At 38.8% G+C, this 18,396-nt stretch overlaps 1 protein-coding gene across 1 annotated transcript; it reads left to right on the top strand.

Moving 5' to 3' along the window:
- The first annotated feature begins 1,336 nt into the window (after positions 1-1,336).
- Positions 1,337-18,245, top strand: LOC139736176 (uncharacterized). The gene is made up of 6 exons (XM_071646910.1): positions 1,337-1,438; positions 2,061-2,242; positions 4,692-4,782; positions 6,617-6,833; positions 9,651-9,800; positions 17,717-18,245. The coding sequence occupies exons 1-6, from the start codon at positions 1,337-1,339 to the stop codon at positions 18,109-18,111; spliced, it is 1,137 nt and encodes a 378-aa protein (XP_071503011.1). The 3' UTR covers positions 18,112-18,245.
- Positions 18,246-18,396: the final 151 nt, after the last annotated feature.

Genomic DNA, 18,396 nt, shown 5'->3' with positions numbered 1-18,396 from the left:
AAGAAATCCAATATTCAAGGAAATTGGGCTTAAGGGAGAGATCCTTGCACTCAGTAGGACTTACGAGATAGTCATCTGTTAATAGATGTGCCCATAGGTAAAAAGGGGAAAAAATGGTTTAAGCTCATAATTATAACTAAACATTGCAGTCACTTTTGATAAAAAAGATTATTCCTGTCAATTTTATTATATTGAATAGTAATACTGTAAAACAAGGAATGTTCACGTGCATTTTAATTTCGCAAATTAAAATACACGCTATATGCATTGAATGTTTGAGGCAACTCGCGAAAATTTCATGCCACGATAAAGGTCGTCGGCTCCAATTTGCGAAAATTTCATGCCTAAAAAATATTGTGTTTTGCAGTAGTCCATTTTTTGATATATTTGGGATTGTTTAGTTACTATCAATCCATTCTGTACTTGACTTTGCTATTCAACAGAAGTACTTTTAGATTATTTAGTTTTTAATACAAACTGAATCTACAGCAAAGAGGTACTTGTGTGTTAGTGAGAGCCATTGTGAAAACAACAAATCAGTGAAAATATGAGCAACATTTTCACATAAAATGACAAAAAAATATATTGTCCTTTCCATAGTAAACTTGTAATACCATCTCTTACTGCACTAAATATCTTTACAGAGATACACATGAAGATAGTGATGATTGTGGCCACTTGACCCCTTGGCCTATTATTTGACCACTTATTTCTAAGACTATCAGAAGGGCATGTAATGCTAATCGCTTGAAATCATTCAAAAACAACAGCGTTGACCTCAGGAAAACACAACACGTGTTATCTCCGAACAGCATATCCTCTCCTGAAGGACAATTTAGGCCAGACATTGTGCCCACTGCTGCAACAGATTTGGAGGCCCCCTGTTTCTGAACATGTCATACATGGAAAATGGTATATCTTTTTATGTTTGTAACCCAAAGATAACTTCTACAGGTCACTTTTCATACTTAGGTAATCATTTCTTTCGTGACTGTCAATGTTCTTTGACTTGCTGTGGGTCTACCGAGTCTTGTGTAGTTAGTGGAAGATGTGCCGCACAGTGGAAGTTGTTTTGACTGGGAGCAGTGGAAAGACTTGGACAAACCAATAGGAATTCTTTTCATCCATAGGTGCATTGACATTTACAGTGAAATACTGCAGTAGTATTTTGCATGGTATTTCAAAATGATGTGAATGCAAATATATCAGTAAAGTTTATTTTGAAATACATTGCGAAATATTGTGGTATATATAGGGTGATGATTCAAACTTCGCAGATAATGCACATGCGAGATTTGAATGAATCGTGTCATGAAACACCACCGATCACGCCACAATGTATTTCCCGTGTGACCTGACACAGTGCCAGTGCCTGAGGAATATGTGCATGAGCAGTGCTTACCTGGGAGAGGTTTACTTTTGGGCCAGAATTCCCCTGGTATCTTGTCAATGAGATCAGTACCAAGGGAAATACTGCGTTATCTATTACCTTGGTATTTTGCCAATCAGAATGATGCCAACAAATTACCGTGGTATTTAGTACCATGGTATTTCAGATGTAATGCACCTCATAAATCTACCCCATAGTACTGTAAAACACGATATATTCGAGGCATGAAAATTTCGCGAATTGGAGCCGACGGCCTTTCTGGCAGCATGAGATTTTTTGCGACTTGCCACTGGCATCCAATGCATATAGGGTAGACAACAACTTTTACATGCATTTTTTTTTTCTCTTTTGCCTCATCTGAGGATTTATTCAGGATTCAATTCAAAATACACAATCAAAATAATATCATAACGATGTCACATGAAAGTGATACAAACACAATCATGCGTTAGAGGTTCAACAATTCGTTTGGTAATAATTGTTCAATTTTTCAGTGTTCTATGTGTCATATAAACTTGTATTTCTATTCTCATTCACGTGCATTTGATTTCGCAAATGTTGCAGCTCAGGAAATTTGCGAAATTAAAATGCATGCGAACATTCCACGTTTGACAGTACTTCTCATGATATCACCATCATCCTCTTTTTTGTCTCCATCCCTGACCTTCAGGCGCTGGCTCTGGAGAGGGAGAAGAAGGAGCTGGAACTCCAGAAGCGAGAGTCCGAGATGCATCAGCTGAGCAGCGTCAACAAGACCCTGGTCTCCGAGACTAACGCCCTCAAGGACAACCTGAAGGACATTGAGAACAAGACCAACCTCCTCGAGAACGAACTCTGCGTCATTGAGGATAGGTCGGCACCCCTTCATTTTCTCGCCTCGCACCTCTTTTTTATTCAGACTGTATGCAAGATCCATTTAAGCACATGAGTTGATTTGACATTGAAGTTTGGATATAAATATAATTGTATGCTCGGCCTGTCAGAGCTGCGCTTGCTGATGTGACTTAATCAATGCTTTCCAAGGGATGCTGCGACCACAGTCTTGAGTTTGAATGTAGGGAACCCTTAACTCTTTCTCTGCTAGGGACTTTGGACAGTTTGTACAGGGCTGTAAGGTTTTCTGTGCCAATCAGCACTCAGAGCTCATAAAGGGTTATATAATGAACATTAACCATTTGCTCACTGATTTTTTTTTTTTTTTTACATTTCATCAGGGAACCTGAATCTATCTGGGCAATATTGAAATATCCTGCAGTGTCCCAATAGTTTTACCAGCTCCAGAGAAAAGTGACATTCTCTAGCTTTCCTCAGCGTGTCGAGTGGAGACTAAATGATATCGTTAACATCAATTTCACGGAAGAGAAAGGGTTCGTGACATAAGCGACAAAAGGGGTCAATCTTTCCACCCACTCCTTTTCAAAATGAAATGACAGAGCTGGAGTGGAATTTGTGTAGAAAAGATTATGATTATATAATTATGTGTTTTCTACGCACATAATCCAAGTGTCTGACAATGCAAGAGCAGATCTGATCGGCAGATATGCAAAGTTGTCTACTCTGGCTACATTAGTCCCGCCAGCAATTCTTAGAGTGACCACTACAGAAGTGACAAAGATTCAAAGGTGAAATCAAGTTCAATACTTTGACACAGATGACAAGATCATAGTTATTATCCTGACTTAAATATACTTACTTTTGTAGTGAGACCATTCATGATTCAGGGGACTAGAGTAATCTTCTATCTGGCTGTTGTTATTGACCCAGAAGTCTGAAGAGAACAGGTCTTTAAAAGAGAAGAAAAAACAACAACCTGTGGCAAGTTAACAATGGCATTTTAGCCTTGACCTAGACAGGATAATGATAAGGCCTCTTGGCAATAGTAGTCCTTGATGGGCTGTGTCAACATTTTGGCACAATCTCTCTTTTTTTTTATGGAGCTTAAGAGGGAAAGGTGTGAAAAGGTGGCACATTGCATCCTGGCAAAACGCCCAGGTTAGTTTGCGATTTCACCGACAGCATCCTTGATGAGACTGATGTGTGTGTTGTGGGGAGAGGGGAACCCCCAGAGTTACATACTGTACCCGCCATGTATTCAGCAAGTCCAATTTTTCATGAATTGGGACTTCCCCAACAATTTTACGAGTGGTCAAATTTGCGCTTGTGGGGCACAGGAATGGATGGAGAAACGAACATACATGTATGCATGTCACATTCATGGTGGGATCAGAATTAACATTTTTGTGTGTTTTAGAATTCACAAATAGCACCTGGAATCACGATATTCGCGAAAATAAACCCCCCGCAAATACACAGTACATTGTGATTGTGTTAATCTCAGTTATCACATAATATTACTGATATCTCACATTTTAATCATCTTATGTAAAGATGTTCTGTAGTTGATATTCATTTTGCATCATACTCAAGACTTTAATTCTAAAAAAAAACAACAACAACTTTTTCCTGTGAGTATGATCTGATGCCAATCTCAGAAGGTTACTGTTACTTGAAAATGTTTACCTTTGTTTACTTTTGTTCACAAATTTGCCAACAGAATAGCAGGAGCACCTGCTATGAATATAATGACATGTGAGAAATGTGTCCTTCTGACAGTTTACTTGATTTAAGTAACTTTTCTTGGCTGTCTGACAAGAGAGATAGTAATGCAGGAGTATATTGCATCGATCTTTATCTTCTCTCCTAGACACAAAAGGAGTTGAAAAATTACTTTTGAATCCTGCATTCTCTCTATACAAGGTGGCAGCAGAAGAATACAAATTTTGAGAGCTCTTTTTGTATACTATAGTATGCCTCCTGTTGTGGCAATCACAAGATTGCCATCGTTCCATGTCATTTCACAGATAGCTAATAGATGGCTAATACTCGCACACTGAATAAATTGGTGCTTATTCATGTCATTGAAGGGTAATTTGTCAGTCAGTTGCAACAAAATATTTGTCTTATTCGATATCTAAGTGACAGTAAAACCATAATATATCTTGAACTTCTGGCCAATCTTTGCCCAGGCTTTCATAGATTACATTCAAAACAGCTCTAGGCCCCATTTCATAAAAGATGTTAGGATAGCAACTCTTGCTAGAATGGAAACTTCCCATAGCAACAGCCAATCATGATCTTGTCATTATCAAGGCACTTGCCATTTCAGCAAGAGATGCTATCATATCAACTTATATGGAATGGGGTCCTGGAGTTGAGTCATCCATGAACTGTCTGCATACTCCTAAAATTTTCACTGATGAGCTGTTTCCATGACGATGACATCCTCTTCTTCTCACTGCAGGCTGAAGGAGAAAGAGATGCAAGCCGACATTCTGGAGGACGAGAAGAGATCATTCAGTCTTCAAGCCAAAGAGTTAGAGTCGTCATTACATGTAAGAATCAATGATAGGCAGAAAGGAGTCATCCAGAAAGGGAAAGTTATGCATACAAACTCCACTATAATAACTAGAAAAGCACTCTGAGAGCACAGACCTCCGCCAAGCATGCAGCTCATTTCCACCACTGATCTTGTTCTTTCATAGAGATATCAGTGATTTCCATCTGTGCTGAAAGTCGCCCGATTTCCAAATATAGAAGCCTTTGTTACGTCATAAACCCTCGGCTGCACGGCGCACCTCGCCCTAGCAGAAACTAGAGCGCGCACTTTAGTGCATGCATGCAAACCTCAAATACGCACGGCCTAAACTCCCAAGTTCATTGATCCTACCTGCCAAATAATCAAAAATCCTTCATAAATTCCCAAAAAATTCTCGGATCACTATCAAAAGTTAATCGTTTGTTACTTGTGTCATTCTCAATCCTTCCTGCAAGTTTCATCCCAATCCGTTAACCACTTTTTGAGTTATTTTGCACACGGACAAACTAACTAACGAACGAACGAACACACAAACCAACGGTAATGAAAACATAACCTCCTCCCTTGGCGGAGGTAATGAACAAAGATAGAACAGGATTTCATCACTGTATTCATAGTCTTCTTCAAGCCAAGGGGTTAGAGTCATCATTACAAGAGAGTAGAAATGAAGGACAGAAAGGAGTCATCAAGAAAGGACAAGTAATACAGATAATACAAACCCCATTATATAATGAACACCAATACAACATGGTTTCATTAATATGAGATTTTCTTGATACTTTGACATGTCTCTGGCACAACTTGGTCGATATAGCAAGCTACAGTACAACCAAAAATTTTCGCTTGTACGAAAAAAAGAAAATAAAATGCCAAGATTCTGTATGCAAACTATGTGGCAAGTTTTTAGGTGATGGCATCATAAATTCATTCATTTGCATATTCATATCGACTGTTCAAGAATTGTTTTGAAACAAGTATAAAAAATTCACAATTCTATAACTTCCTTACTATACAATTTATTTTGATCGAATTTTTCATTGTTGTCCTGGTAAACCTTTATTATTTCCTTTCAGACTAACTTTTAATTGATCTGGAATTCCCCTTTGAAATAGAGGATATGTTTGAGTGATTAATTTGCAGAGTCACAATGGTTTCAATTTCTGTCTGTTGCCTAAGGTCACTTCCACATTGCAATTCACTGTTGACATTTAACTTGCGCTTTCAAACCTGATTCATGCTTCCCTCATTGTTGTTTGGATGGCGAAAAAAGGAAATCAACAGCATAATGGTGTCAAAATGTTATCTATAAAGGAAAGATGAGATTTTGAAATCAGAATGACGCATTTGATCAGTGCCACAACTTCTTGGATGCAATGAGCCGTTCGTAGGTCATGTGAGTTTCTGATTGGGATCATGTTGTCTATTAACCTTAAAACTATGCCTGGTTCTCGACCATTTCGCAGGTTACGCAAAAGTAACTTGTAAAGCAAAGCTCTGCAAGTTTCTTTGAAGGGCATTTGTGTCATCTTTTGTGGGAAAAAAGTGGAAGATATTGACAACAAACTTTGCATGTTATGTTGTACAAAAGGGAATGAGATATGACATGAGCCATGTCCCTACAGCAACTTTCAATGACACTGTGTCACTTGGTCAAAAATTAAATACCACAAGGTGACCTAGAATTTTTGAATGCATGCTTGTAGATATACAACTCCTGTCTAAAGCTGAAATGAATGCATTCTCAAAAGGGTCTTACAATGTACTGAATATGGTATGCAGTAATTGTGTACATGTTGACCGGTGGTCAGTTAATGTGACATGACTTTGGCACACACCCCCCATCATCCCAGGACCTGACCGTCCAGAAGGAGCTGACCGATGCCGAGCTGAAAGAAGAGATCATCGCGAGGCGGGACGCGGAGCGGAGGCTGAAGAAGGCAGAGGACTCCCTCTCGCGGCTGGAGTCGGCGCTGAAGGAGGAGAAGGAGATCGAGAGTCCGGTCCCCAAGACGGAGAGACAGAGCCAGCTGGACGTCGAGATATTCACCAATGTTGCCCATCTCAAACGTAGGCCTCCGAATGACATTTGTTATATACCACTCCTGACATGTTCTCTTGCCTGATATCAGTGTATGTAGAATTTTTTGTTTAAATCATCAAAAGAATATGAGAGTGCGATTCAATTTATGCTTCCCTGAATGTTAACTTCTGGACAATTCAGTAGGGCAATGATTATCTTCCAGATGACGAGTATAAACTTCCTTTCAGATATGTGCTCATTACCAAGTTTTCCTTTACGAAGCACGGAGAGTATTAATCTTTGAAGTAAGCATAAAGAAGATGACTCAATACCATACATGGTTGTTGCACGTTTAAATCATCAAGTATTCTCACATTGTTACTACATTGGTACTACTGGCAAGACAAACAAACGGCATGTTCAGTTCTGCGCTGAAAATCATTTTATGCCCAACTGAATCTTTTAAGCATGTTTAGTCTTCAGAAGTGTCTGATTGCTTCATGCAGACAAAGTTCTTTCTCTCTCCCTTATATATACACACACACACACACACACACACACACACACACACACACACACACGCACTTACTCAAACATACATATGAAAACATTATGACAGCTGGTTTAGTTAGTTGAAAGGTCCCTTGAGGGTCAAAAATAGTCCATAGGAAAACCACAGAACGTCCTCAATGCAGTCTGATGACTACAACCAAGTTTTGATGTAACTCTAACGTGTCCAGAAATGAGTCACATGTTCACAACAAAAAGAAAAGGAAAGCAAAACAAAACAAAACAAAAGCAAAAACAAAACAAAACAAAAAACAAAAAACAAAACAAGTGCTTTAACCCAATACCTCTTCCCAGTTTAGATAAATGGTATTTTATTGAAGTATTCATGTCTCGCAGTCATACGACTGAATTGCACATAGAATTACATCGTAAAAGAGACAAAAGATATTACAAAAAAGGTATTCATACAAATGAAACACGTAAAATACTGATAGCATTGGAACCCTGTTTTTCATGCCATGCAAATTTCAGCAAACCTGTTGAACAGATGGAGATGGCAAAAGTTTAAATGCATCTGAATTTAAAAAAAAAATTTTTAATGGCAACAAGTAAAAGTTTCCATTCATTTGAATTGTGCATGCATCAGGCATGTTTTGGTCTATGTGAAATAAAGGAGTATAGTCTGCCTCACAAAATTGATCCTATAGGAGATTTCCTCATGATGACTATCATTGTTACCGTGGATAACCGCTTGACTACCATTATGGCCGACTACAATGGCAATATTATTACTCGCTGTGAATTCATTTTACATGCGAGCAATCAAGATACACGTTGTAGTTAGCAAAGTAAAGCTACATGTACTACCAGGAAGAATTCTGCAACTTCCCCCCCACCACATCAAAAAGAACCCCAAAGAATGGCATCTTTTATTAAAAACAATATTATAAGCACATAGGACAATCATTTCAGTCATCATTTGCAATAGATTTTCACTGTGTGAGTCATGTAGTGAAAGTGCTGTAGCACACTTGTCAAACATGTCTTTGATGAATAGAGTGCAATGAGATAGACAGAGTGGGTGGAGGTTTTATTGTACTCAGACATAGACTTGAACGTAGTGGAATTGCAACGTTTCACATGTCTTCACTACAGAGTGACATTGGTTGCGACTATAATGTTACATAGCTGAGGGTATTAACCTGTTGAGGACGAGTCCCGAGTATACTCGGGCAAGCGTCTGTGGGAAATGCGTGTAGTAGCAAAATCAAACCGTCCTCAACGGGTTAAAGCTGTTACCCACTCACAATTCTCGTGCTGGTTTGCATGTCAAGAATATCATTAAGATTAAAACATGTTTTTGTCAAAAAGAGTAGCAGCAGGGGTGTATCCAGGATTTTTTCTGGGGGGGGGGGTCGTAATCAAAATTTTTGGACCTTTACCTTTGCGAGGGAGCGGAGCGACCGAGTGGGGGGGGGGAGGGTGTGGGAGGGGGTGTCCCCCCTCCCACGGTAGGGAGTTTTTGAATTTTATATCTTAAAATGGGGCCATTTGGTGCATACAAAAGTGACTTTTTCGGCATGGCAGTGCGGCTTAGAAATAAGGTATGGCATATTAAAACTAAGTTACGAAATTTACGAGGTTTTTGACAATTTGCTGGAACACCACCTGGTCACTTTTTTTCCTGTTGTATGTAGGGTAAAAAGCCCTCTAAAAACAAAAATGTCTTTTACAAAAAGTGGACCTTTTGAAAATTTGGGGGGGGGGGGAGGGTCGTACGACCCTCCCGACCCCCCCCCCCCCCCTTGCATACACCCATGAGCAACTACAGCTGTTTCCCCACCACCATTGCATTATTACTGCAATATTACAACAGTCTGATGCAAAGGATGAAAGTTTTGTGTGCTTGTGTGTGTGTGTGTTTTTTTTTTTGTGTGTGTGTGTGTGTGATTTATACCTCCTAGGGATATTTAGTGAAGATTTGCGTGTAGACCAGTGGGGGCCCTGTGATGCCATGATGTAATCACTGTAATCGCCTCTTCTAATTAAATTTGTGGTTGCTTATTATCACAGTTTCTTGAAGACATAAAAAATGTCAAAGACTCATGAATTTCCTATGTCCAATCTTGATGTAACCACTACCATTCTGTAACTCTGATCACACTCTGTCTTTTAAAACCAACTTGAACATGAGGTAGAATCACACGTGAAAGATTAAGCCTTTCGGGGTCACTGTGTGAAAATTCTATTCCTCTTATATACATAAGATAGCTTTGCCTCCATCTGTCACAGGGTTTACTGGTGACTGCAAATCTCCCATTGTCTTATTTGTTCCCCCACGTCCTTTCATGCAGGCTTCTTCGAGGACATCGCTGCAGAGGCCCAGATTGACGCCAACAAGCCGATCATCATGAAGAACGCCATCCACGCCCGCAAGTCGCTGATCCGCAAGACCAAGAGCTTCAAGTTCCGGAAGGAGCGGGACAGGAACCACGCCAGGCACAGTGAGTGTAGGGCCAGGCCCCCCAACCCGTCACACCCAGTCCTAGACCTGTGCCCTGTTTTCTAAAGTTATGATTTAGTCTATACCAGCATTATTGCAATCATAGTGATTGCAATTGTTGAAACGTGATGATCTTTATTATCAAACGGTAGAGCCGTGATATAATTCATTTCTGTTTCATTATTTTTTTTTCCAGTGATAAGTTCTTTTGAATTCTTTAATCTTCCTGTCCTGCTTTCCTTAAGTCAAGTACTAGTATCACGTGGAAGAAATTTAGGATATTAATTGATCACTTTGCAGTCAAAATAAGGAAGATTTATAATGTAATTAGTATCATTTAGATTATATTTGAGTCTTTTATATCCCTTTTGGGGTGTTTTTTTGTTTTTGTTTTGTTTTGTATATATTTTTTGCTAAGGCAAATATGTATTCAAATATTGAGCAAGGCAGGAAACATGAGAAGGATGTTATAATATTTGTTGTGAACTATCAGCACAAATAGAAAATGAAAATGTGTCCAAGTACTGCTGGGAATCACATGCACATAGCTCATGGCAATGCACTTGTAGAAAATGATATTATCATGCCATATTTTTTTTTTTCATATTTTTATTTTTTATGCCTCCGCAACGAAGTGGCCGGAGGCATTATGTTTTCGGGTCGTCCGTCCGTCTGTCCGTCCGTCCGTCCGTCCGTCCGTCCGTCCGTCCGTACGTCCGTACGTCCGTACGTCCGTACGTCCGTCCGTCCCGTTTTGTTTTTGTCGATATCTCAAGAACCGTGTGGTGGTTTTACATCAAACTTGGTATGAGGGTATATCCTTGGGGGATAATACTTTGTGTGGATTTTAGGGTCACAGGGTCAAAGGTCAAAGGTCACAGGTTATTTTGTGAAAAAAAAAATTGAAATTTCATGTTTTTCTCCATATCTCGCAAATGGTTCAAGGTATCTTCATGGAACTTAGTATATATGCTTGTACCGATGGGCAGTGATTATCTAGGGAAGTTGGGGGTCATGGGTCAAAGGTCAGGGGTCAAAGGTCAAGGTCAACTCCTCAAAATATCACTACTTTCCTTATATTTATGCAATGAATGAAGGTTTTTTGTTTTTTTTAATTTGATGTATACATGTATTACCCATTATATATTCTGTGGGAAGTTTCTTGCCAAAAGGTCAAAGGTCAAAGGTCAAGTGAAAGTGCTGAATTGCACTTTTTCCTCCATATCTCAAAAGTAACTCACTTATAGGTATCATCATGAAACTTACATATTTATGCATGTTCAACCTAACAGTGATTCTCTTTGGAACTGTGAGGTCAAAGGTCAAAGGCCAGGTTTAGATAATGCTATTTTCCCATTTGATACTGAAATTATACTTTTTCTCAATACCTTGAAAACTTACTCAATGCATAAACTTATAAAAGGGTCAAAAGTCAAGTAAAAATCATCAGTTCCCCAAATACCTGCACTCTGACATTTTAATCATTCATCCAATTGAACCTAGTTCTAGGAAAGTGAACATTCAGCACATTTGTGTCAAACCTGTCATTTTAATATTTTGCCAATTGTTTGAAACTGTCATCACACATTGTCAAGACATTGTACTATAGACCTATTAGGAGAACCATGCATTATGGCGGAGGCATATCAGTCGCCGTAGCGATATATCTAGTTTTATTTTGGTTCACTGCAAACACTAATAACTCTTGCTTCCAACTCTTTTGATCTAACAAGTTTCCCATGTCTTGGTCTCCTAATTCCTATGGGATGGAAATGTGCTACCACATAATAGCAGAATCATCACTACAACTCGTGAAAGGGTCACTCATAAATCAATGTAGATTTTGATCACTCATAAACCTCATTCCAAGAGCGTGGCTGTTGACAATCTATAGGCAATTTGATTTCTATGGAAATTATATTTTGCGAGATGACGCAAAAACATAGCTAGCTAGAGTCCCCCAAATGTCAAAGTTTGAATAAATAGAATTCACAGTTGGGTTTGTATATCAGTGATATGAATGTGACTGTTTTTGTTTTTTGTTTTTGTTTTTTTAAGTATAATTATGTAATGACAGTGAGATATACTTTTTGAAATTTTGTTTCCCCCTTCCCCTCCCTCGAGTGAAAGTGTAATGTCATGAAGTGGTGTATATTTTCTTTTGGTAAATTTTGAATCCCTTGTAGACCCATATGCTTACGTGTATTCATATCATAATCTGTTGTCTCATGCTCTTGTGTCCTGGTTTGAACATATTATTGATGATAAAAGCCATTTTGCTTTTTTTTTTTTCTGAATTAGCCACCCAGTCAGCCTTATGGATTGTTTTGGATGAGTTGAACATTTGAGCTTTCTCATAGCTTTCATCTGCAATGGGTATTTCTTTCTGTCACTGTTTTTGTTTTGCATTTCCTTTTGTTTTTCTATTTTTTCCCTTTTGACCTATGCCTTCCCCCACTTTCAATCCGAATTCCTCCTTCCATTTATACTGTGGACTTCCACCTCCCTTTGATGGCTCTCCCTTGAATCTATGCCTCCAAAAATGGCTCGAAAAATCGGCAGGGCGCCAGTCCAGCAATCCCGATATTCCATCCCAAGTGGACAGGCAGATTATGCGGGCAGACGCGTCGCGCAAGCGCGAGATACGGCGCGAGGCCGTCGCCATGATACGCGCGCATTCTGCGAGCGACCGCTGCCTGACCGCCGATGCCGCCTGTGAGCCGTTAGGCGGTGGCGGTGTCGGCAGCAGCGGCAGCTCTGCCGCTAGGGAGAAAGGGAGAGTGGCGGTGCCACACTCGGTCAGCTCAAGCTGCTTGACCATTTCCACCCAAACCATGCTGCCAGATTCCAATTCAAACGAATATTTGGCGGTAGACGGAGCCGCATGGTCCCCCAACGGCACTCTGGATATGACCTTGCTTGGGACAAGTGTGTAGCAAGATCAGGTATACAAAAAAAAAATAGAAAAGACAAACGCATCCTCACATCAAAAGTAGCTTTGTGTCACTGTTAGCTTCAAGTCTGTGATACCACCCCCAAGTCGCTTCACTGCCTGTGTTGTGTTGTCCGCATGTCAGTGTTTTACTTGTTGGTGTGAAGCCGCTGCCATTGCCTCATAGCATCACTCCCGAATTAATTGAAGAACTCCAAACGTCACTAGCCTGACCCTCTACAATAATTTCCTCCAAGATCTACTCCATTGCTGGTCCTTAGTCCCGCTTATTCCTACCCATCCTGACCTTTGACCCCCTCCCCCCCCCCCCCATCCCCATCTCATTCATTTAGTTCTCTAGCCTCCAACAACTTGGACATGTTGAAATGTAATCTTTCTTTTCATTACACTGCTAGTGGGACCACATTACCCTTATCTTGCCATCTAATCCACGACTTGACTAGACCTTCAAGAATACAAGCCGTGTTTGATCGCGCAAAGGGACTTCCTCATAGAGCTTTGGCCTCAGTGTTGATCGTGTTTCCTCTCACCTCTAACTGGTTTCTTCCTCTGTGGTTCTTTTGCTTTAATACTGTGCTTTAAAGGTGCCTTCCATGTTGTCAGTGTTTGTGCAGCTATAAAATTGTGATCAAGTCTGCAAATATGTGCTTGTATCTCACTAACACTGACAGTTAGTGAATTATGCTTCAGTAGTTTGCCTCGTTTTACATGACCTATGTGTCTTCCTCTTTTTAAAAGTGTAAGTGCCTTTTGGGAAGAATGGGACATAGTAGGTTTGCATGCCTTGAGCTGTCAGAGTGTGTTTTATATGTGTGGGTGTTTGTGTATTTGTGGGTTTTTATTGGGGGTGGGGGTGGTGCACTGTGAATAGTTAAAGAGAACAGATATTTTGAAGCAAGTAGAAGTCAAAGTGGTGTAATGTTTAAGATGCATTTAATAGTGTGATGGAATGCGTCTAGTTTAGATACAGCTTTTCCTCAAACATTGTTATGCTGCTAAAGTATTCTGTGGTCGTAGGAAATTAAGTGGTCTGTAAGTTGCATGAAGTAAAACAGGCACAAGGACCTGTTCAAATACAAATGCTGTATATACACTTTGACTCCAATCTGGATAAAGAGACTTTGAATAGGAAAAAGAAACGTTTGGTAACCTGTCTATTAAGCACTACATAAGTGTTATTTATTGTTATCATTATTATTTTAATAACTATTATTATTATTATTATTATTATTATTATTATTATTATTATTATTATTATTATTATTATTATTATTATTATTATTATTATTATTATTATTATTATTATTAATTATCTCATCATGCACTGTGCATTTCAATGTCTACAGACAAATCATTGATCACAGATGAACTGGAAAGGACTTATTTCATTCACTCTTGTCTTTTTTTTTTTTTTATAATCATGTAGATGATTATTGATGTGTAGCATTAATGTTTAAAAACAGCATGTATTGCTCGACAATTTTTAATCTGATTCCCAGAAGCTTTTCTATTCATGGTTGTTTTTCTTGTATTGGCTGTCACCAATAAAGCTTTTAAACAGGAGAAAGAGGTGCAGATAAATCCAGAAGGTATATTCTGATATTTCACTCATTTCTTGCTGGTGTTTGCGGGATAACTCGGTTCACCAATCATTGGAATCCATTGTGTGACAACCATCCATTTCCATCTGGTTAAGGTTAAGTAATGTCAATCTCTTAATTTGTTGAGCATTTGAAGCTGATTTGTATGAGGGGGATTTATCAGGATACTCTTAGAGAGAAATGAATTTGGACAATATATTTGTTATTGATATGAATTTATGAATAGCCATTAATGGAGACATCTTTATGATTCTCCCTGTTAAAGTTAGGTAGTAAACAGATGAATGGCTACAGATATTGTGTTACAATTTCATGTGACCACTGTTATCGAATCTAAAGACCGAGAGATTCTATCAAAGATTCATGCGAATTTAGGGACCTGGGAAAGATATTTACTTCTTGTGGTGAACAGATGTTACCTTACACATTCTTTCCTTTTCATTGATCCATATCTGTGCTAACCATTGCCTTCTATAGGGCTTTGAGGCATATTGAAGATTGATGTATTTTATTTTACCAGGTCTTTTATCAAAGAGGTGTTTTGGTTTCAGAATGTAGTTTAGTCCTTCTGATTTTTTAAGCTTAGAAACATTGATATTGATTTGGTACACATGTCATTGTCAGCTAATAGGAATGGGTGATGGCATTACAAGTAGACTGACACAATCTCATTTTATTTGACATCTGACTACAACTTCACATGCGATGGAAAGATGATTTTAGTCAGTGAAAATGCTGGGAATACTCGGAAAATATTGGAGGAGATGAAAAGAGGCAACCCTCGAGTGGTTTGAATTTTATTTCACGATGTAAAAATGACAGATATTCAACATGAAGGATTCTCCAATTTGAATGCCACAGTTTCTCTGCAACGTTTGATGTGTTTTGCTTCATAATAACAATTATATTGTGGATTACAGTCATTGCAGATTTTTATAGCATGATAGATGACGTCCATATCATGTTCACAGCAATTGGATTCGTACATCTAATATCATGTTCAGAGCTATTGGATTCGTACACCTAATAAAGAGAGTTATTTAGTGTGAAGTGGAGAGTTTGAGGTTTGATTGAAACTTAGACTGCCTTGAAGGAATGCAATAGCAAGTAACCACTAAACTGATGATTTGAAATCCCCTTCAAAGGTAAAGACAATGAGAATAAAGTTCACCCAATTACTCTGCAGTATGGATGGACAGAAACTGGGAAGACACTTCAAAAATGAAAGTCTATGGCCACATTATCAGGCCCCAGTCATTTCTAGTCAATGTGTGATGAAATTTCCGTGTATGCAAGATACTTTTCCTTTTCATGAAATGTGAGACATTTCCTTGATATTGAAAGCGACTTCAGTTGTCGATTGCAGAGTTACTGTACATAGAGTAGGAAGCACCATAATTCTTTCGGTGAAGGACCACTTTGTTCCTCGATGACATTTAAGCAAAACTCAATTGTAAATGCAAGTGGTCTAAAGTTGTCACCCAAATTGCTATCATCTCTTATTATCATTTTTCCCCCCAACCAGAATGAATAAGAACAGAATGATTTCATTTTGTTTACTCCTAGGGGAGAGTTTATGTTGAAGTTAACCTCCCCACCCCCCCCCCCCCCCAAAAAAAAAAAATTCTTCCTGTGTATTCTCAAAATGATGTTCTGCTCCGTCTCAGTAAAACAAAACAAAAACAACAACAACAAAACAAAAAAATAGCAACAACCGCCCCGCCCCCCAAAAAAACAAACAAACACAACAACAACAACAACAAAATCTTCAGAATCTTTCCTCAGAGGCTTGTTAATCAGAGACCCAATGACAAACATGTATATAGTCAAACCCATTCATTTTATGAATGTAGCATACACAGCCTTGAGTAATTTCAATAGCAGCATATAAATATCACTGAAGTTTAAGCATATGGTATTCTGTGAGCATATACAACCATTTTTTTTTTCATGTAGTGGCATTTACTTCCATATATGGCATTAGTTGTGATGTTAGATTGTTGCATTAACTCTCTTAGGTATTAACACTTTTAATGACTAAAAAAAAAAAGAAGAAAAATGTTTGGGTATTGTGTCATTGTGTTGTGGCATTTGAATATCTCTCTGATTTGACGAGAGAAGTCCACTTTTGTTTGGACAAAATTTGCATGATGTCCTGTATTCTTTGCATGCCTTTCCACCCACTCTGCATGATTTTGAATTTGTATCCTGTCGTACTACAGTAACTGTCACTTATATGTTCCACTCTTGATCTGCACACATATATTTCACAATATTTCTGTGACTTCAAAAAAGAAAAAGAAACAAAAATCAGCCATCAGTGACAATGGCAGTCCAATGTCTCTGAGAGTATAATTGTCTAGTGTGATTCGATATTTATAGCAATTTGATGGAATTTAATCCATCCTAATGATTACTCCAGCAGAGTGTTCAATTAAGAAAGATATCCAAAGATGTCTTAATAGAAAGGAGTAAGAGTAACAGGAAGAGGTTTAGTCATTATATACAACATTAATGATGAGTTCTATATTGTCTGTGCAATGTACACAAGTGCATTGCTGTTTAAAAAAGATAGAATGCTGTATGTCACTGGGACTTTTTATGTGATCCTAAAATAGGTATATTCGAAACGATGCAAGTGATATCAGTTTTATGATAGATATCACATTTCCTTCTCAGCTGAGAGTAGAAAGTTTTTGATATTTACACCTAATGAATTAAGAGCATAGTATGTTTGAGGTCTATGGTCAATTTGGATGGTTTGTTTCGCAAGTTTGGTAGAAAAAGCATGTGACTTACGTATGGACTTGAAAGCCCACCACCTCAATTCTTTTGATATTTATAATCAGTCTTAAAAGACATGCTACATGTAACATATTTGTGGTGTTATGAGGTTTTTCCAGTAATTGTTCAGAACAAGAGGGTCAGTTTAAATATATAAGTATATCACTAGTGGTACTCTGAATACATTGGTCCACATAAACCATATCTGTGTCAGTGGCTTTAAAAAACTATGATGCAGTTTACTATTTAATGGGGATATATATACATTATGTATATATACTCTTGTTCGTTTCTAACTGGTCAAATAGAAAAAAAAAAGAATTAGAGAGCTATAAATATACTGCATTAACAGTCATATGTTTGAGAGATTTCTCTCTCAACCCTTTAAAAATAATGATAATTCTAACAACATTACACACACAAATGACAGTTTTCATTTCAAGTTTGTTCCACTGTGGAATCGATGGAAATGTGAACATAAAAGACAAAGACCTCAAGCAAGTTGCAATGTTTAATCTCATTTATCAGTCACATGGAATCATTTATTAACACTCCCCTTTCTCTGTTTGCCTACGCCAGGTTTCGCCTCGTTCCGCGTGGTGGACTCCCAGAAGCTCCCCTCAGCCTCTACGCTCCGACACTCGCTGGCCATCGGCAGCCACATCGGCGACCACTTCGTCCTGGACCCCAACGGCACCGCGGAGGAGGACCCCACGTCCAGCCCACACCAGACCAGCCTTGACCTCGACCACCTGCCCCTCCTCCTACCAGCAAACAAAGGGGGGCTGACCAGTCCCGGCCCCGTCAAACCACGGCCGGGTAGCAAGCAGAGCTACGACAGCACCGGAAGTGGGGGCGGAGCCGACGACGAGAGCAGCTCCGTCTCCAGCAGCAACACAGAGGGCGGGGCACCCGGCTCGCCCCACCACGGCGATATCGACGACCTCCATGTAGCCTTTGAGCAGAAGATATGAGAGTTGTTGACGTGTTGGATAGGACTTGGTTAGACCAAAGGAGGAAATAATGGGATCTTCATGAGGATGCCAACTGGAATGGAAAAAATTAATACTGTTAGTTCAGGGAGTCTTTTGCTGATTTATTCTTGTTTGTTTGTTGTTGTATTTTTTAATCTATTAATTCAGAGGTTTTATTCTTTTATGTCTATGTTATGGTTTGTACTTTTTTTTATTCTTTCCTGTTGTGAGGCTTTGTAAAAATTTAAGCTATTCAAGTCAGGATCTGAGATTATGTAAGCGAGG

This window comes from Diadema antillarum, unplaced genomic scaffold (genome assembly GCF_040938485.1).
Source record: "Diadema antillarum isolate AM-2024a unplaced genomic scaffold, OU_Dant_1.0 seq00000633_RagTag, whole genome shotgun sequence".
Taxonomy (NCBI): Eukaryota; Metazoa; Echinodermata; class Echinoidea; order Diadematoida; family Diadematidae; genus Diadema; species Diadema antillarum.
Note: the sequence above shows the minus strand (reverse complement) of the source record. Positions and strands in the feature narration are given on the sequence as shown.

Excerpts from the sequence above, each read along its gene's own strand:
- LOC139736176 (XM_071646910.1), top strand. The coding sequence starts at position 1,337 with ATGTATTTCCCGTGTGACCTGACACAGTGCCAGTGCCTGAGGAATATG. Across the intron at positions 4,783-6,616 it reads AGTTAGAGTCGTCATTACAT|GACCTGACCGTCCAGAAGGA; the intron begins GTAAGAATCAAT and ends CCATCATCCCAG. Across the intron at positions 6,834-9,650 it reads CAATGTTGCCCATCTCAAAC|GCTTCTTCGAGGACATCGCT; the intron begins GTAGGCCTCCGA and ends CCTTTCATGCAG.